We start from the raw sequence: 19,637 nt of genomic DNA, 5'->3' as shown, positions 1-19,637 counted from the left end.
TTGCCCCGGTGGGCAGTTTAGCCGGCTCGCGGGAGCAGGCTTTCCTTCTCGCTCCCCCACCTTTCCCATCTCAGCTTCCAAGGATTAGGAATTTGACGATTTGAAAGTTTGTTCTCACACAGCCAGAAGACCTCCCGACGCGAACCTTCAAGAGACTAGAAGAGCACCAAGAGGCCGGAAAGGTGCCAGCGCAAACGTTCCGCGCTCCGACGAGCTCCCGCTCGCTGCTCCTCTCAACCTCCCGCTCCTCCTTCTTTCAATCCTCCGGCTCTCTTCCTCCTCCGTCCCCGCCCCTCTCCTGCCCTCTCATTGGCCGAGCTGGCCGGCCAGGCCTCCCCGGGATTTAAAGGGCCCGCTCTCCGCGCCACCCAGGGAGCCGCAGCTGGTCCCGGCCTTGCGGCCTGCGGGGGAGGCTGCCCGGAGGAGGCGGCGACGGTGGTGGCGGCGGTGCGTCCCTGACCCCCAGGACCGCGGCTTCCTTCCTGCCAGGTAAGTCGCCAGCAGGGCGCGTGCGGCTGCCCGGCTCCCATCCTGAGCCGGCCTCCCCGCGCGGGTCTGCAGCTCGTGTCCTGGGGCCCCCTCTCCATCACCTTTCCCACTCCTCCAATTGCTACATCCCTTACTACCAACATCACCTCCCTGCAGCCCCCGGACCTGGGCAGAGCTTTGTTGGTGGCTGCAAGAGGCCAGGTGGGGGTGAGATGGGGCTTGCGGGGGATACAGGACACCCCCCACATCCGTGCAAGAAGAGATGCACACGGCTCCCAAGTGTCACAGGATCTCCCTCTCTGCCCTCCACACAAAATGACTCTACCTTGGAAACCAGGGAGCCGCCCCCCCACCCCCATTTGCTATGTGGGCCTAGAATGTACACCATTTAATTACCATCGGACCCGGACTGTTCGCAGGATTCGAGAAACACATTCACCACAGGTCATGGGTTGTGTGTGTGCACCCAGGACGTCCCCCCACCACACAGTTGGTGGCTCAGTCTGATGTACCTGACATTCACACCCTCCCCCAGTCCCCAGGTACCATGTCTCTACCTGGAGAGCCCCAAACTGAAATCTGAATGTTCAAGTCCATCCCTTGAACGTGGTCTGCCCCATGGACACCCTGGCTCCTTCTATGTCCTCACTTTGGCAGGTCTCTCCATCTGTCCATCCATCCGTGGGGGTCGGCAATGGCCACCTTCAGCCGCCAGGAATTTTTCCAGCAGCTGCTGCAGGGCTGTCTCCTGCCCACTGCCCAGCAGGGCCTTGACCAGATCTGGCTGCTCCTTGCCATCTGCCTCGCCTGCCGCCTCCTCTGGAGGCTTGGTAAGTGTTGGCACACCATGCGCCACCATGCCGGGCCATATCATACATACCACATTCATCCATACAAAACCACGTGTTATCCTGCTACATCTTGCCATGCCAAGCCACACTCCAACATGTCTAGCCCATCGCATCCTACCAGCCCAAGTGCCATTCCACTGCACCACGTCCTTAATGCTCAGGCACACCATGCCACACCATGCCAAGCCACATCCTGCCATGGCAAGCCAGGTCTTTCAGTACCCCTGGGTTGTGGGATTCTGGAAAACTAAGGTTCTTGGATCTTGGGATCCTGAAATGTCTATGCCCCAAGATTATAAGATTCTGGAATGCTGATGTCACAGAGTTATTGAATCCCAAAGTATCATGTTGCAGGGTATGGGCATTCTGACAAATTGAAATTCTCACATTTCAAGGCATCCAAAATGCTGGCATTCTGGATTTCTAAAATCAGGGCATGATGAGATTTCTGGATTGTAGGATTCTGGAATGTTTCCACAATCATGGCAAGCCTACATCCAAATGATAAAGTTCCAAGTTCCCAAGGTTCCTCTAGGATGCTGAGAATTTTAGAAATCTGAGATTCAGAGGTTCTATACTTTCTTTTCTTTTTTAAAAGTTTGTTTACTTGTTTGTATGTATTTGTTTGTTTGTTTGTTTTAGCAATCTCTACACCCAACAGAGGGCTCAAACTCATGGCCCTGAGATCAAGAGTTGCATGCTCTACCGGCTAAGCCAGCCAGGCACCCCTACCCTACTTTTATCTTTTATTTAAAAATTTTTAATGTTTATTTATTTTTGAGAGACAGAGTGCAAGTGGATGAGGGGCAGAGGGAGAAGAAGACACAGAACTTGAAACAGGCTCCAGGCTCTGAGCCATCAGCACAGAGCCCGACGTTTGGCTCAAACCCACAAGCCATGAGATCATGACCTGTGCTGAAGTCAGACACTTAACTGACTGAGCCATCCAATCACCCCTTCTTTTTTCTTTTATTTTAATAGGATGTTTTGTTTTTTCCCAGGTTCATCATTCTGAAATATTTCAATGTTACTGAAAAATTAAGGTGAAAGAACATCATGGGAACCCATATATGCATTTCCAGATTCTCCAGCTGTCAACATCTTGACACATTAGCCCTATCTGCCTATCTATCTATCTACCTATCATCTTCCTGAATCATATGAGGAACCTGCTGACACTACACCCAAATCCTTCAATGTGTGCCCCTGAGAACATCTTCCCCCAACAACTGCATCCTTACCCATCATCTCTTAAGAAACTTAAGCTGGATGCAGTAATAGTATCCAACATAAATTGATATTCAAATGTTTACAGGGTTCCCAAAATGTCCTTTATAGATATTTCCTTTCTTTATTTTTTTAAACATTAAAAAAATTAATGTTTATTTTATTTTTGAAAGAGAGGGTGGGGGGAGAGCAAGCGGGGGAGGGGCAGAGAGAGAGAGAAAGAGGGGAGACACAGAATCTGAAACAGACTCCAGGCTCTGAGCTGTCAGTACAGAGCCTGACATAGGGCTTGAACTCATGAACTACAAGATCATGACCTGAGCCGAAGTCAGTGCTTAACCAACCGAGCCACCCAGGTACCTCTGAACTTTTTTTAAGAGAGAGAGAGCATGCACATGAGCTGGGGAAGGGCAGAGGGAGAGGGAGAGAGAGAATCTTAAGTAGGCTCCACACCTAGGGTGAAACCTGACGCGGGGCTTGATCTCACAAACTGCAAAATCATGACCTGAGCTGAAATCAAGAGTCTGACGCTTAACCAATTGAGCCATCCAGCAGCTCCTGTTTCTTTTCTTTAAACTCAGGCCCTGCCACCTATCCAGCTCCCCAACACCCGCTCTGGGCATCCTGCAATCTCACCACATTTCAACCTCTAGGCCTTTGCCCGTGCTGTGCCCTCTGCTTGGGTTGCCCTCCCTTCCTACCAGCCCATTCAACTTCCCCCCCACCTTTTTTTTAAACTTTATTTATTTCTTTTGAGAGAAAGAGAGAGACAACGCAAGCAGGGGAGGGGCAGAGAGGGAGGGAGACAAATCCCAAGCAGGTTCCATGCTGTCAGTGGGGCTCGAACTCATGAAGTGTAAGATCATGACCTGAACTGAAACCAAGAGTCAGAAGCTTAATTGACTGAGCCACCTAGGTGTCGCCCCCAACTTCGCTTTCTTGTTCTCTCTCTCTGTCTCTCTCTCTCTGTCTCTCTCTCTCTCTCTCATGTGAAGGGTTGCCATCCTACCTGAAGCATGCAAGCACCGTGGCAGGTGGCTTCTTCAGCCTCTACCACTTCTTCCAGCTGCACATGGTTTGGGTCGTGCTGCTCAGCCTCCTGTGCTACCTCGTGCTGTTCCTGTGCCGACATTCCTCCCATCGGGGCGTCTTCCTCTCCGTCACCATCCTCATCTACCTACTCATGGGGTATGGCTGCAAGTCCTCATCCCCATACCGTTGGCAAAGGGGCCAGTGGGGCCCCCAGGTCCCACCTCATGAGGCTGGTCAGGACGGGGAGGACATAGGGCATTCCTGGATGGGGAAGGGGGAATCTGGGAGATGTGTTCTTTCTAAAGGCTGGCTGTACAGGACAGGCTGGGCTTAGGCTCTCTCCCTGAAGGAGGGAGTCCTGGAGAACTAGTCCTCCAGGAGATTGTGCGGGACCGGGGAAGATAGAACCCTCTTGTTGCACCTTGGTTTCCCCCCTTTGTGGTCTCTGAGACCATGGGAGTCATGGGGCCAAGACCACCTTTTTTTCTCAGTGAGATGCACATGGTGGACACCGTGACATGGCACAAGATGCGAGGTAGGCAGCCCTGGGCCTCTCACCTGCCCCAGCCCTCCTGCTCCACTGCACATCTCCTAATTCCCCAACCCTGTCTTTCCTTCCCCACTTTTCTCACTCATCCGCCCACTCCAGCGGACATGCAGGCCTCAGATGCCCCATCCATCTGTGTCTCTCTCTCAACCATGCCTTCCCCCTCCCATCTTTCTGTCCTATCTCATGCCCATGCCTGACACTTGAGGAACGGTGTCTGCTGGTCCTGGGCCACCTGCTCACCTGCCTGTCTGACACTGTGCCCACCTGTCCACACTCGTCCCCCTCTTTTCCTACCACTTCTCACCTGGTGCCCCCCCATGCCCCCATGTGGATCTGCTCTCTGCCTGCCCACTTGACCACGGGCGCCACACATAGGGGCCCAGATGATCGTGGCCATGAAGGCGGTGTCCCTGGGCTTCGACCTGGACCGGGGCGAGGTGGGTGCAGTGCCCTCGCCCGTGGAGTTCATGGGCTACCTCTACTTCGTGGGCACCATCGTCTTTGGGCCCTGGATATCCTTCCACAGCTACCTACAGGCTGTCCAAGGCCGCCCACTGGTGAGGTCCTGGGTGGACAGGTGGGCAGGGACTGTGGGAGCCACCGCAGGGCAGTGTTCATGGAGCCTTGATCCCCACAGAGCCGCCGATGGCTGCAGAAGGTGGCCCGGAGCCTGGCGCTGGCCCTGCTGTGCCTTGTGCTGTCCACCTGTGTGGGCCCCTACCTCTTCCCGTACTTCATCCCCCTTGATGGTGACCGCCTCCTTCGCAAGTGAGCACAGCCTTTGAGGCTTCTGCCCCATGGTGAGGGGGTTGGGTAGGGACCTGGTGTCTCCCCAGCTCCGAGCCTGTCTCTTAATGCTTCTATCTGTCTTCTGTTACTACAGCAAGAAACGCAAAGCCAGGTAAATGAGGGCAGGTGCCGAGGGCGAGCGGGGCTGACTGGGGGGTGGGGGCACAGTCTGTGACCGGTTTGTTCTGTAAGTCTGCGACTGTCTGACCATCTGTCCCATGACTAGACAGAGACCGAATGCCTGTGGCTCTTGTGTGACCAAGATTGGCTCTGTGACTCTGTACGACTGACGTACCACGTAACTGGGTCTGGCTATCCATCTGTTCCACTGTTAGGAACAAGTTATGTGACCACAATGGGGAGTGACAAGCACGTGCTGGTGGGTGTTGCTGACCTGTCTGTGACTCTAGCTAGGGCTGTGTATGGCTTGTTTGCCTATCAGCCACTCACTTGCTGTGTGGGACTGCTGTTCCGGCTGTCTCGCTGTGCCGTTGTCAGTGATGGGCTGTGTGCCTGTCATCGGAGAAGATAAAGCTGGGTTGACTGTAACTCTGGCTGGGGATGGGTCTGACTGTAGCATGCTGTGTGCCTGTCTGTGATGGATTCCACCAGTGAACCTGCCTTCTCTGGCTACCTGGTGTCGTCTAGCTGAGGGATCGGGCTGACCACGTGCCTGTGCCTTTCTGCGGGACCGTCCATCCGCCTCTGGCGTGACTGTAGGATTTCATTCAACTGTCTGATTGTATGACCCCTCTCCCACTCACTCGCTGCTGATGGTGTCTGATGCTGAATGAGGCTCCCAAAGGTGGAGTCCCTCACCCAGTGTCACCTAGTTAAGCCACCAGGCATCATTCACAGGCCTGATTCCAGAACCTACACTTTTTCCAGGATGCTGTCTCTCACCATGTGACTGGACAATGGGTGGGCTGACTATCCTTGAGCATAGTATCGTGTACATGTGTATGGCAGGGTGCTTGCTGGTGTCTGTGCCGAAATAAAGGACTCCAGTGTATCTTATGGTCACTGAGCCAAACTACGGAGCTATGAGGCTGGGAGCCTGATGGTATTTGTGTCTGGCCCCATGGCTATGTCAGTGTGTAGCATGGTGAGGTCAAGCCTCTGACAGCGGCTGGGTCCTGATATCTGGCCTTGTGAGGCTGTAGGGCCATGTCCTATTACAGTACAGCTCACACATCTGTTTGAGGCACATGAAACGAACTGACGGTGTGTGTATCTGCATGTGGCTATCACAGTGCCTCTCTTCTGCCACCATGTTTCTGTCTTGTCTTGTCTTGTCTACAAACAACTCAGGCCAGCCTCCAGGGCCTCTCTGACTCTCTTTCCTTTCTTCTCTGCTGCCTTCCTGACCCCTGGGGACCCTAGGGGCACCATGGTAAGGTGAGTCTACAGAGCGGGGCTGGGATGCTGACACATGGTGGGGTATCATGCTGGGGCCTATGAACGATCCGTCTCCCCTGCCTCTTTCTCCCCAGGTGGCTGCGAGCCTACGAGAGTGCTGTCTCCTTCCACTTCAGCAACTATTTTGTGGGCTTTCTGTCCGAGGCCACGGCCACGTTGGCAGGGGCTGGCTTCACCGAGGAGAAGGATCACCTGGAATGGTGGGGAGGGCTGGGGGGGGCCCCTCTCCCACAGGGTGCTGCCTAGAGGAGCCGTGGGGAGGGGGAGGGTGCTCCCAGGGGAGGGAACAGCCAAGACAAAGGTGTGGAGGTCAGCTGGGGTGAGACCTCAAATGAATTTGCATGTCTCTTTTGCCTACAGGGACCTGACGGTGTCTAAGCCACTGAACGTGGAGCTGCCCCGGTCCATGGTGGAAGTTGTTACAAGCTGGAACTTGCCCATGTCTTATTGGCTAAATAACTGTGAGTCACCAAGTCACCACTCTCAAGAGTTGAGAGTCCTCACCCCAGGCCCTTTCCCACATTCATATAACAAACATTTACTGAGAACCTATCATGTGCTAGGCACTGAAGATACTGCAGGGACCATGGGGGTAAACCTCCAAATCCCTGCCCCTGTGGCAGTGGCATTTTTGTGGGCAGCGCAGACAGTAAGAGAAAAAATTACATATTTCAAGTGCTACAAGTGCTATGGTAAAAAAAAAATGAAGCAGGTAAAGGTCATCTGGGAGTGTTGGCACGACTGTGTGTATGTTGGAGCAATTTTAAATAAATTAGCCAGAGCAAGTTCCCCCTGAGGAGGTGACCTGTGAGCAAAGACCTGAGCAAGGTGAGAGAGCACGCAATGCAAATGTGTGAGGAAGGAGTGTAACAGATGGAGGGAACAGCCAGTGCAAAGGCCCTGAGGTAGCAGCACGTTTGAGGAACAGGGAGGAAACCAGTGCAGCAGGAGCAGAGTGAGCGAGGGGACCAGTGGCAGGAGACGAGGTCAGAGAGGTGACAGGGGCCTGGTCCCGTAGGGCTTCACTGGCCACAGGGAGAACTTTGGCTTTTTCTCTGAGAAGTGGAGCCACAACAGGGGTCTGAGCAGAGGACAGCTGAGGGATGACTTGGGTCGTAACAGGCCCCTCTGGCTGCTGTGAGAGCAGATGGGAAGGGGGCAAGGGTCGAAGCGGTGCAGAGGCCACGGCAGCAGTGCAAGCGAGCAATGGTTGTGGCGGTGGCCACGGAGAAGAGAGGTCAGATTCTGGAAAAATTTTGAAGGATTTGCTGAGAGTTTAGTTGTGGGAATAGGGGGAGGGCAGAGCAAGGGTGATCCTGGGCTTTTGCCCTGAGGACCTGGAAAAGTAGAGTTGACATTTGCTAACTTGGGGATACCATGGGAGGAGCAGGTTGGGAGGGAAGATCAGGAGCTAAGTTTGAGGCCATTATAAAGATATTATCCTGGGAGCTCCAACAGGTCACGGGTTCCTCACCTTGCCCTATGCCCCACCCAGGAGGGGCAGAGGGGATCCTTGGAGTCTCTTGACCCGCATCTCCCCCTTCCAGATGTTTTCAAGAATGCTCTCCGCCTCGGGACCTTCTCAGCCGTGCTGGTCACCTATGCAGCCAGTGCCCTCCTGCACGTGAGCAGGGCAGAGCGGGATGTGGGGTGGGGGTAGCTGGGCAGGGGTGGCAGCGCCTCCTCCTCATTCACCTCATTGTCCCCGGGGCTCCCTAGGGTTTCAGCTTCCATTTGGCTGCGGTGCTGCTGTCCCTGGCGTTTATCACTTACGTGGAACACGGTGAGTGCAGAGCCCAGCGCAGCAGATGAGATGGGATGGAATATGGGGGCTGGAACCACTGTCCCCTGAGGCTAACCTGACCCCCTTACCTCCTGGCACCCGCCCCAGTCCTCCGGAAGCGCCTGGCTCGGATCCTCAGTGCCTGCGTCTTGTCGAAACGGTGTCCACCAAACTGTTCGCACCAGCATCGCTTGGTGAGGGTTCAGCCCCGGCAGCCCCATGCCCAACACTCCCCCTCAAAATCGTTACTTCTGTCTCTGTCTTCTGTCTGTCTCAGTGTGCCCAGCTTCCTCTGCTGGTGCCTGAGCCATCCCAAGAACCTCACTTCTCTTCACTAGCATTCATTTCTCTAACAAACACTTATCAGGCACCTGCTGTATCCACACCTGGCATTTGTCCCCCCAGCGAACATTTATTGAGTACCTGCTGGTATCAGGCACTATTCTAGGCACTGGAGACACAGTGGTGAACAAAAGAGACTAAAGCCCCAGCCCTATGAGACAAACATTTTAACAGATGAGACAGTAAATTTTTAAAAAGTCAGTAAAGAATAATAGTTTCCTAGATTGTGATCAATGCCAAGGAGAAATTACATAAGGGAAAGGGGAGAAGAAGTATTGAGGTGGGTAAGTGGCTTTAATTTTAAATAGGGAGGTGACTTTTGAGTTCTTTAACTGAAGGAGATGAGGAAGAGAAGCATTTGAGGCCAAGAGAACAACCTGTGTAAAGGCACTGAGATGGGAGAGAGCCTGGAATATTTGAGGAACAACAAGGAGGCTCGTGTGGCTTGAGCAGAGCGAGCAAGGTGGGGAGAGTGGTGGATCTTGTAGGTCATGGTGGGGATTTCTTTTTATTTTTCACTTGTTTACAATGAGAAATATGGACAACCTCAGATTTGTGTCCCACCTGGCAACCGATGTTTATCACCATAAACCCCCCAACTCCAGCCCCTCCATGCTTCCTCCTCTGTCTGAACATCTCCCCCTGGATGCCCACAGGCTAACAGTACCCTCATCCTTGGACACCTCTTGAGATCCCATAGGAAGATCTGAACCACCTTTTTCCTACCCCAGGGAATGCCCTGTGCCCTAGACATTCTCAATCCTAGGATAAGCTGTACCTTGTGCATCTCCCTGGGTTCCCCTGCCCAGGTGGGGCTGGTGGACAGTGAATAGATCCAGCTGCCAAGCATATCCATCTGTCCCCCACAGGGCCTGGGGGTGCGAGCCTTAAACCTGCTCTTTGGGGCCCTGGCCATCTTCCATCTGTCCTACCTGGGCTCCCTGTTTGATGTCGATGTGGATGACACCACAGAGGAGCAGGTGAGGTGGGGCCCTGGGCTGGAGGTTACTTAGGGTTGTGCTACCTGCTCGTGGGAACCACGAGGACAAAGGTGAAGAGCCCGAGGCATGAGCACCTTGTGTCCTGTGTCTATAGCCTGTGAAGCTTGCGCTCCTCGGTCGCTCTTTCCCATTGTCCTCTGGTTGATTCGTACTGTTAGGCTCTTATTAGGGTGAAGTGTGCAAACTATGTTTATTTTACTTATAAAACTTATTTTGCAGAGATGGAGTGCAAAATCCAGGTTTTTACTTTTCAAAGAGTTAATTATTTTATCATATTTTTGTTTAGGGAGAATTCACAAGATTTCTCTCTTATTTAAATAAAAAAGTATTTTTACTCAGGTCGAGTGGGCAAACTCTGGATTCTGCTTTAAGAATGTACATTAAAATGTATATCCTATTTTTATTCGTGTGGAGTATGCACATTCCAGATTTTATTCCTTTTTAGATGAAAAGTAGTTTTAAAAAGACTCTTCATATGGCTGTTGCAGGATCCAGGTGTTGCTTCTCTTTAAAATATTTTTATTTTTAATTGAAAATAAAACTTTATTTTATACCTTATTTTATTTATTTTATGCTTTCTTTTGTCATTAAAAACACATTTTATTTATTTTTTTAATATTTATTTTTGAGAGAGCGCAAGCAGGAGAGGGGTAGAGAGAGGGGCACAGAGGATCCAAAGTGGGCTCTGTGCTGAAAGGCTGACACCAGGAAGCCTGATGTGGGGCTCGAACTCATGAACTGCAAGATCATGACCTGAGCTGAAGCCAGACGCTCAACTGACTGAACCACCCAGGTGCCCCTAAAAACAATTTTTAATTTTTATTCAGGTTGGATGCAAAATCTGGACTTTGTTCTATTTTTACTTTTTCTTGTTTTGTTTTTTAAAGTTTTCTTTTAATTATTTAAGTAATCTCTACAACCCAACGTGGGGCTCCAACTCACAACCCCAAGATGAAGAATAGTGTGCTCTTCTGACTGGGCCAGCCAGGCACCCCTCTTGTTTTCTTTTTATTAAAACACTTAAAACAATAGTTAATGCATATATCACGAGGTTCAAAAACCAAACAGTGTTCAAGATATTCAAGGAGAAGTCTTGCTCCTACTGTCTACCCCCTGCTATTTTACAAGTAACTACTTTTTGTCATCTTATTAAAATATCCTTCTCAAATGTAAGCACAAACAAATGTAAAAATATATTTTAATTCCCTTTCCCACCCCCAATTTTTACCCTAAAGTAACTCATGAATGATACTGTTCTGCGTGTTGCTTTTTTCACATAATTCTTGAAAATCTTGCACATAAGTGGAATGGAATGTCCTCGTTCATTTATTTTCCATTGTGAAGATATGACACAGTGTAATTTGTCCCTTATCAGTGAACACCCAGGTGATTTCCCGCCCTTTTCCTATTGCAAATGGTGCTGCAGCAGGTAATACACTCATACGCATGTGGATTCACAAAGGTACAGACAGAACTATAGGATCTATCCTTCAATAGTTACAATGGAGAAGTTACCTTTTTGCCCCCCCTCCCCAGCACTGGGTGACCATACCTGTCACCCTGCCCAACAGAGTGCCTCTCAGACTTCCTGGATATGTTTGCCAGTTTAACGGGAGGAAGGTTATGAGTATCTTTTCATTTGTTTAAGAGCCGTTGTTTTTTTTCCTTAGCAAGAATGACATACTCCCATCCTTTGCCAGTTTTGTTTTTCTTTTAGAAAAATCGATTTCTAGGAGCTCCTTCTATATTAAGAAGAGTATGGGTCAGAGAGTGGGACTGCCTTGTCTTGTTCTTAAAATAATTTTGTAAAGAAGAAAACACGAAAGAAAAGACCTCTCTTTCCTATGGACCCAGTCTCTTCTCTGGGGCCTCACCTAGGGTAACCGTGGAGTCACAGAAATGTCCTTGAGCAAAGGATAGGTCTTCCTGACATATATTTTGTTCTTGCCGTGTGGCATTGTCACCTCTTTCTCTCCCACAGGGCTACGGCATGGCATACACTGTCCACAAGTGGTCAGAGCTCAGCTGGGCCAGTCACTGGGTCACTTTTGGATGTTGGATCTTCTACCGTCTCATAGGCTGAGGCACATCTGTGGATCCTCAAAGCTCCCTCAAGACCCCTCCTCAGGGTGCCAGCTCTGATGGGGGATGAGGGAAGGCCCTATCTCTAATTCTTGATCCCTCTCCATCCTTAACCCCCCCCAACACTCCTACATACAGACACACACTCATTCGCGCAGACATACAGACACACACACACAATTTCCATGCCTGTCGATCCCCACCCCACCACAAGGCAGGAAGGGGGTGGTCCCTGCTGGGGCCTAGAGGTGGACCATGCTTGGGGAATCAGAGAGTGGGGAGATCCAGGGCCTCCCCGCCTTCCTTCTCCCTTTTTATATACAGTTTGTTATTGTCAAATAAAAGTAGGAAAGATACAAAAGGCTCTTTCTTCACCGATCAGTGGGGAATCGAAGTGAGTGAGGAATGGGCACAGCACAAAGGTTTTGGAAGCTGGAAATCATGAAGAGGGAGCACGTTGTGATTGGTTCGTGGTTAATTTATTATTGTTCCTGATTGGATGATGAGCCTGAGGCCTGCACAGCTTGATTTGAGTGGGGCCAGGACATACTCCGTAGTTGGATCTGGGCAAGTCCTAATACTTAACTGGCTGGAAAACTGAGGGATCCCCATTCTGATTGGGTGCTCTGACAAGGACGGAGAGGGGGTAAGCAAGGCAGATGAAGAGTTCTTGCTTATCCGTCGTTAGGACTGAAGGCTGTGGGTTCTAATTGGAAAGGAAAGTCTGGGTTCTGATTGATTGTGCGGTCTGGGGTGCCTGCTGGCTTAGAGTTAGGAAGTTCGGATTGGCTCTTTAGAGTTACAGGGAGATTGAGGGTCTCCATGGCAATTGGTCAGCAAGGATGAAGAGCCTGGGCTTTCACTGCTTCTTCTGACTTGAAGTCGGGAGAGGTAAGGATGACCACTTGAGTTCTGAGCGCTGAGGGAGAGGGCAGAGGCACAGTGTACAAATGTGATCTGCCTGTCGTATTAAGTGTCCCGGCCGGTTCGGGAGTGTGGATTGAAGATTAGTCCGGGAACCAGTCGCCCCGCCTAAAAATCTAGGGCAAAGGTAAGAGAACACAAAGCAATGCTGACTCAACGGCAGATGAGGAAGATAAACACCGAGTTTCTGATACGATTGATAATGGGATAGGGAAATTGAAGCCAAGACTCACTGCAGACAGGCTTCCGCCCGAAAACGCCCACCAACCTTGGTGAGTCCCAGCCGTCACCCAACTGCTGACACGATCTCAACCAACAGCGTAAATGGCACCACGAGTGGGGGCGGGGCCGGCGGCACACGGAGAGCTCCTATTGGTTAGTGGCGGCACTGGCCTCCTTCCCAGCCCCTCCATTGGTTAGCTCTGTAAAGAGAAGACTGGTGAAAGGATGAGTCTGAACCACGGTCTTTACGCCGCCGGCGAGCTAACCTGGAGCCTGTGAGGGAGACCGCTGCCACCGCGCCGCTGGGTGAGTGTCCCCAGACCACTCCATCCCCTAATTCTCAACTGCTAAACAGCTGACCATCAGCGCCTGCGAGAGACCCTCCCCCATGCACACACTCCCACCGCCCACCAAACGCGCCTGCGCCAAACCCTCTGCTACCGCGCGGTTGTCGGGGCGACAGAAGATCTGCTTTTTCATTGGGCAGCTGTCCTACAGGCTTCTAGTTCTAATTGGTGGTCTCTGTATATGACCCTTTTTCTTTCGTGTTTAGTGCCGCGCACAGGACCCCTGTCCTGCGCTTTCCTTTTTCTTGCAGGTTGGTACCCTTACGCGCGATTTCAGGAAGGGTCTGCCTTTCCACGCACAGAATCTGAGGGTGGTAGTTCTGATTAGTTTTCTCTCTTCTGTCCTGCGGTTTCCAGACTACGGGGAGGGAATAGTTTTCTGTTGAAAGATGGTAGACCCTGACCCCTGCAGCGGGACCCACCTGGTCGCTGGGTCTCCCCAGCCGACTGTGACTCCGGAGGGTGAGGACCACGCCTGGCCCCTGTGTCTCCCTTATCAGAACATGACCAATGAGAGCTGAGACTTAATCTGGTTCTTGTGTCTGCCCACCGGACTGTGACCAGTGAGGGCAGGGACTAAACCTGGTTTCTATATCTTCTTTAGCTGACTGTGACCCCCGAGGGCTAGAAGCTGGCCTGGTTCCTGTATCTCTCACTTATGGCTCCTGGAGGGCATATAATTAGATTATTTTTAATCCAGTCTTACAGTCTATTGACTGATAATTTTAGTCCATTTACATTTCTGGTGATACTAAACTATTTGGATTTGATTTTATGATCTCATGCTGTGCTTTCTATTTGTTCAGGTTTTTGTCCTTTTTTCTCCTTTCTACTTACACAGACATCATCCTTACAAAGACATGACTACCAATGCCAGCCCTTTGCATCCATACTGGCCTCGGCACCTGAGGCTGGACAACTTTGTGCCTAATGACTGCCCAACTTGGCATCTCCTGGCTGGCCTCTTCTCTGTCTCTGGAGTCTTGGTTGTGACCACGTGGCTGTTGTCAGGTCGTGCTTCGGTCGTCCCCTTAGGGACTTGGCGGCGACTGTCCCTGTGCTGGTTTGCAGTATGTGGGTTCATTCACCTGGTGATTGAAGGCTGGTTCAGCCTCTACCACGAAGATCTTCTTGAAGACCAAGCTTTCCTGTCCCAACTCTGTGAGTCCTGAGTTCTTTGATGTGCCCTGGGAGGGAATTTTCTGGGCAGGGATTGGCTTAGATATTTATCTACCCACCAACTCTAACATTAATTTATTTTAAAATATCGTTTAACTTTTTTGTTGGGGATATACTCACCTGTGTCCAAAAATCCATTTAGAGAGGTATGCAATGAAAATCTACCTTCTGTCCCCTAACTGTCCCCAATTATTAACCAATGTTAATTGCATATGTTTTTTCCAGGGATTATTTACACAAAAATTACACACATAAGCCTCAGTTTGCCATTTGCAAAAGAGAGATAACAGTAATATCCAAATATATGTAAGTTGCTTAGAACAGTGTTGGCAGACAGGAGATGCCATAACATTATCATCATCATTTTTTTTCCTTTTGTGAAAACAAATGGTAATATACGATATACACCTCTGACCTTTGCTTTTTGTTTTACATTTTTTAAATGTTTATTTTTGAGAGACAGAGAGAGAGAGAGAGAGAGAGAAATACAGATGGGGGGGTGCAGAGAAAGAGGGAGACACAGAAACTGAAACAGGCTCCAGGCTCTGAGCTGTCAGCACAGAGCCCGAAATCGGGCTTGAACTCATGGACTGTGAGATCATGACCTGAGCCAGAGTTGGATGCTTAACCAACTGAGCCACCTAAATGCTCCTTAACTTTCCTTTAAAAAAAATTTTTTTTAATGTTTATTTATTTTTTAAATTTATTTTTTATGTTTTTTTAAATTTATTTTGAGAGAGAGAGAGAGAGAGACAGCGCAAGCAGGGGAGGGTCAGAAAGAGAGGGAGATACAGAATCTGAAGCAGGTTCCAGGCTCTGAGCTTGCTGTTAGCACAGAGCCCAACGCAGGGCTCAAACCCACGAACCGTGAGATCATGACCTGAGCCAAAGCCGGACGCTTAACCAACTGAGGCACCGAGGCACCCCTAATGTTTATTTATTTTTGAGAGAGAGAGCGCGTAAGTAGGGGAGAGCCAGAGAGAGAAACACAGAATCCGAAGCAGGCTCCAGGCTCTGAGTGGTCATCACAGAGCCTGACGCGGGGTTCGAACCCATGAACTGTGAGATCATGACCTGAGCTGAAGTTGGATGATTATTAACCCACTGAGCCACCCAGGCACCCATGAACTTTCCTTTTTTTAAAACAGGATCACTTCTCATCGGTTCATGAAGAGCTTTCAAAGCATAGTTGTTACAGAATTATTTGACATGTCCAAGTCTTTTGCTGTTATAAATAATACTCCCTTTTGGCCTCATGAATAAAACTGCTATTCTTACATAACACTTTGATCTAGCATATATAAGTCTGTGTGGAGATCTGTTTTTATTTCTCTTGTAAATATGGAGGAAAAGAATGGTAGATGTGTGTTTAACTTAATGAAAACCTGCCAAACTGTTTTTAAAAATGGCTGCACCATTTTATTTTCCCACCAGCAGTATATGGGAGTTCTAGTTTCTCCACATCCTCGCCAACACTTGGTATGGTCAGGTGTTTCTTCAATTTTAGCCCTAGTGGATGCGAGTGATATCTCATTACTTTTCCTTAATGACTAATGGAAATTTGAGCACCTTTCGTATGTTTATTGTCCATTTGGGAATCCGCTTTTCTGAAAAAACTTGTCTTTTGCCTATTGTTATAGGTGATCTTTTTCTTACTAATTCTCCTTCCACTCTTTTAGTCACTAATCTGTTCACCTCTGTGCTTGCATGCTCACTTGCTCGTGTGTTCTCTCTCTCTCACTCACTCACTCTCACTCACTCATTGGCTACTTGACTCACTCCATCACCTACACTTAACTCCTTTCATTCCACATTTATTGAATACGAGACAATCACAGCATTACCTACTGTTCTGTTCAGGTGTGCATAAAGTATCGTTATACGGACATCGACTATAGAATGCAGACAGCTACCCCATTTCACAGATTAGGAAACTGAGGCATAGAGAGGTTATAAAGCCCAGCTTACATGGGCCTTCAGCTCTCACATAGCCTGAGTTCCTTTTCTTGCCTTCTTCATGTATGCCTCTTTTCTTCTTCAGGGAAAGAGTATGCCAAAGGAGACAGCCGCTATATCCTGTAAGTGTTTGCCTCCATCAGGGGAGACCTGCATTGGTTTGGGGTGGTGGTGAGTCAAGGAGCACTAATAGAGTGCCCTGTGGGTAGAGCACAGTGACGCCAGTGTTCTCCGATCCTTTCTCCCACAGGAGTGACAACTTCACGATATGCATGGAAACCATCACAGCTTGCCTCTGGGGACCACTCAGCCTTTGGGTTGTGATTGCCTTTCTCCGCCAACAGCCCCTCCGCTTTGTCTTACAGCTCGTGGTCTCTGTGGGTGAGGAGAGGGCCCACGCTGGGTGCTGGAGGGTTTGATGGGGGATCTCCAGACACGGGGGCATCCCTGTAGGGAGGACCTCTCAATTGTGCCCATGCAGGGCTGTGTCAGACTGACATATTCCTGAGGTTCTCGAACAGCCACGACGCTCTTGGTCCGTGTTCTCAAGTAGGGAGGGTTCATTTCTTACACAAAGTCTCCTGGGAAGGTTACGTGAGGTGGCCCACCATGGTGGGAAGCCCCTGGATCCTCCCTTCATCTGACATTCAGTCCTCTTGTGTTCTTACATGGTAAGCTTTATTTAGTTCTGGAATCCTGAGCTGTCTTAAATGAAAACACTTTGAGCTTCCTTAAATTATGGCAATAAAGCACTCTCCTGAGTTCAGAAATGCTCAGCTTCTGATTTATGGAATTCTCACTTTTGTAATTCCTCAAATTTTCAGCTATATGAACGCAGAAATCTTTTTTTTAATTTAAAAAAAAAATTTTTATGTCTATTTTAATTTGAGAGAGAGAGACAGAGAGTGAGTAGGGGAGGAGCAGAGGGAGAGGGAGACACAGAATCTGAAGTAGGCTCCAGGCTCTGGGCTGTCAACGCAGAGCCTGACACAGGGCTTGAACCCATGGACTGTGAGATCATGACCTGAGCTGAAGTCGGCTGCTTAACTGACTGAACCACCCAGGTACTCCTATGATCGCAGAATTCTTAACCTTCTAGATTTGGGAATCCTGAGCGCTGAGACCTTGAATGATGACTTAAAAAATGCTTCAGAATAGCTTTTCCTCTTCACTTGGTTTCCCTTTCCTCTTCTGCCTCCCACAGGTCAGATCTACGGGGATGTGCTCTATTTCCTGACAGAGCAGCGGGACGGATTCCAGCATGGGGAGCTGGGCCACCCACTCTACTTCTGGTTTTACTTTGTCTTCATGAATGGTCTGTGGCTGGTACTTCCTGGAATCCTCGTGCTTGATTCTGTAAAGCACCTCGCTCGTGCCCAGGGCATGCTGGATGCCAAAGCCACAAAAGCTAAGAACAAGCAGAACTAATGTTGGCTGAGCTCAGACACTGGCTGATGAGGAACACTCCACCAGTCAGAAGAGTCCAGTCCTTACACCCACAGGTTGGAGGGACAAAGGGAATTGATCTGGCACATTCCCTCTGATGGGTAAGCACTGGAAGGGCCAGAGTCAGGGGCAAGAAAGGAGGTGTATAGAGCTACTGCCGGGAGGCACTGGGACAAAGGTACCAAAGAACCTAGGAGGCCTGTGATGATGGCAGTTTTTAGAATCAGGAAATAAAAGATCTGGACACTTACACTGAGAGATCTTTAATTATTAACCCCAGAGATGCCCTATGACTGATCCCACAAACTCCTCCATCACTCATTCATTTCACAGACAACCGTTCTCTCAGCCATAGACCTCCATCATCATCACAGAGGCCTCTAATTTATAACCTCACAAACCCCCTATCACTGCCCCCACAGAGTCCTGTGATGGCTAATTAGATCATCGAGACACCTGTTATCTCTTTGAAGCAGTAATCATCCACTCGCACCCTTTGGTATTCTCTCTAGAACACACTTTCTTATCCTTTGCAATACGGACAGGCTGAGAATTTTTCAAATCTCTAAGTTCTTCAGTTTATTCAACCTCTTGTCTCCTGATCAGGTACCCTACAGACACCCCATCAATAATTCCACAGATATTTCCTCACTCACCTCAGACAGTCCCCATTACTCGCTCCAAAGACCCCACCATCATTCACCCCACAGACGTACTATTACTACCCTAAAGATCTCCATCACTCACCCCAGAGACCCCACAAAACTCACACAAGACCCATCATTCACTTCACGTTCCCCATAACTTGCCCCAACAGACCTCCAGTAGTACACCCAACAACCCCATGACTCACCCCATAGATGCCCCCCATCATGTATCACAGAGACCCTCTCACTTTTCCCACAAATTCCCTATCATTTACCCCAGAGGTGGTCATTACTTACCCTACAAACCCCCATAATTCACCTTGCAGAATTTATCACCTCATACCCCACAGATCCCCAATTACCCCAGAGATCTTCCATCATTCACCCCACGTCCTGTCATACCACAGACCACCTATGATGTATCCACCCCACAGTACCCCTCACCCTGCAGACCCGCCCCCATCACTCTTCCCACAATTTCTCTCCTTAAACTCATAGACCTTGAGTCATAAAACAAATGGGAACTTGAGGAATTTTGAGGATATGACAAAGAATGAAAAAACGACAGATACCCATACACTGGCTCCCAGTGACCTGTGCAGAGCAGGACTTCAGTTCAAATCCTGGTTCCACTCAAGCCTACAGTGTAGCTTTTAACAAATGCCTCAGTGGTAGAGCCAAAGCCAGACACAGCCCACCTTTTGTCCATTGCATTTACCCTCTGTGCCAATTACTATCCCTTTGACCTTGAGCATGTTTCTCCCTGACCTTCAGTGCTCTCATCTGTAAAATCCTAATAATAGCACCTCCCTCAAAGGGTTTTTATGCAAATTAAATCAATTAATACATGTAGACTATCTGGCATATACTTTGTTTTTTTAAATGTTTTTTTTTAATTTATTTTTGAGAGACAGAGAAGACAGCGTGAGCAGGGGAGGGTCAGAGAGGGAGACACAGAATCTGAAGACACACTCCAGGCTCTGAGCTAGCTGTCAGCACAGAGCCCGACGCGGGGCTCAAACCCACAAACCATGAGATCATGGCCTGAGCCGAAGTCAGATGCTCAACCGACTGAGCCACCTAGGCACCCCACTTTGTATTTTTTTAATGTTTTATTTATTTTTGATACAAAGAGAGACAGAGCATGAAAGGGGGAGGAGCAGAGAGAGAAGGAGACACAGAACTGGAAGCAGGCTCCAGGCTCTGAGCTGGTTGTCAGCACAGAGCCTGACGCGGGGCTTGAACCCACTAACGTGAGATCTGACCTGAGCCGAAGTCAGATGCTTAACCGACTGAGCCACCCAGGCGCCCCTGTATTTGTTGAATGGAAGGATAAATAAACAAATGAAAG

At 49.5% G+C, this 19,637-nt stretch overlaps 2 protein-coding genes across 6 annotated transcripts; both read left to right on the top strand.

The window, feature by feature from the left end:
- The first annotated feature begins 346 nt into the window (after nucleotides 1-346).
- PORCN (porcupine O-acyltransferase) lies at nucleotides 347-11,921 on the top strand. 3 transcript variants are annotated; one of them, XM_029930847.1, is made up of 15 exons: nucleotides 347-489; nucleotides 1,147-1,319; nucleotides 3,563-3,755; nucleotides 4,091-4,134; nucleotides 4,525-4,706; nucleotides 4,787-4,917; nucleotides 5,033-5,050; nucleotides 6,322-6,336; nucleotides 6,432-6,557; nucleotides 6,718-6,818; nucleotides 7,905-7,981; nucleotides 8,077-8,140; nucleotides 8,249-8,334; nucleotides 9,352-9,462; nucleotides 11,465-11,921. In XM_029930847.1, exons 2-15 carry the CDS (start codon nucleotides 1,184-1,186, stop codon nucleotides 11,564-11,566), a joined length of 1,386 nt encoding a protein of 461 aa, XP_029786707.1. In that variant the 5' UTR covers nucleotides 347-489; nucleotides 1,147-1,183; the 3' UTR covers nucleotides 11,567-11,921. The 3 variants fall into 3 exon arrangements, with proteins under 3 accessions (XP_029786707.1, XP_029786708.1, XP_029786709.1); XM_029930849.1 differs by lacking the exon at nucleotides 347-489 and having other exon boundaries at nucleotides 1,236-1,319; nucleotides 3,634-3,755; XM_029930848.1 differs by lacking the exons at nucleotides 5,033-5,050; nucleotides 6,322-6,336.
- A 987-nt stretch (nucleotides 11,922-12,908) lies between these two features.
- On the top strand, nucleotides 12,909-17,891 carry EBP (EBP cholestenol delta-isomerase). 3 transcript variants are annotated; one of them, XM_029930819.1, is made up of 5 exons: nucleotides 12,909-13,017; nucleotides 13,900-14,219; nucleotides 16,279-16,315; nucleotides 16,444-16,574; nucleotides 17,398-17,891. In XM_029930819.1, the coding sequence occupies exons 2-5, from the start codon at nucleotides 13,919-13,921 to the stop codon at nucleotides 17,619-17,621; spliced, it is 693 nt and encodes a 230-aa protein (XP_029786679.1). In that variant the 5' UTR covers nucleotides 12,909-13,017; nucleotides 13,900-13,918; the 3' UTR covers nucleotides 17,622-17,891. The 3 variants fall into 3 exon arrangements, with proteins under 3 accessions (XP_029786679.1, XP_029786681.1, XP_029786682.1); XM_029930821.1 differs by lacking the exon at nucleotides 12,909-13,017 and adding an exon at nucleotides 13,203-13,309; XM_029930822.1 differs by lacking the exon at nucleotides 12,909-13,017 and having other exon boundaries at nucleotides 13,876-14,219.
- The last annotated feature ends 1,746 nt before the right edge of the window (nucleotides 17,892-19,637 follow it).

This window comes from Suricata suricatta, chromosome X, assembly GCF_006229205.1.
Source record: "Suricata suricatta isolate VVHF042 chromosome X, meerkat_22Aug2017_6uvM2_HiC, whole genome shotgun sequence".
Taxonomy (NCBI): Eukaryota; Metazoa; Chordata; class Mammalia; order Carnivora; family Herpestidae; genus Suricata; species Suricata suricatta.
Note: the sequence above shows the minus strand (reverse complement) of the source record. Positions and strands in the feature narration are given on the sequence as shown.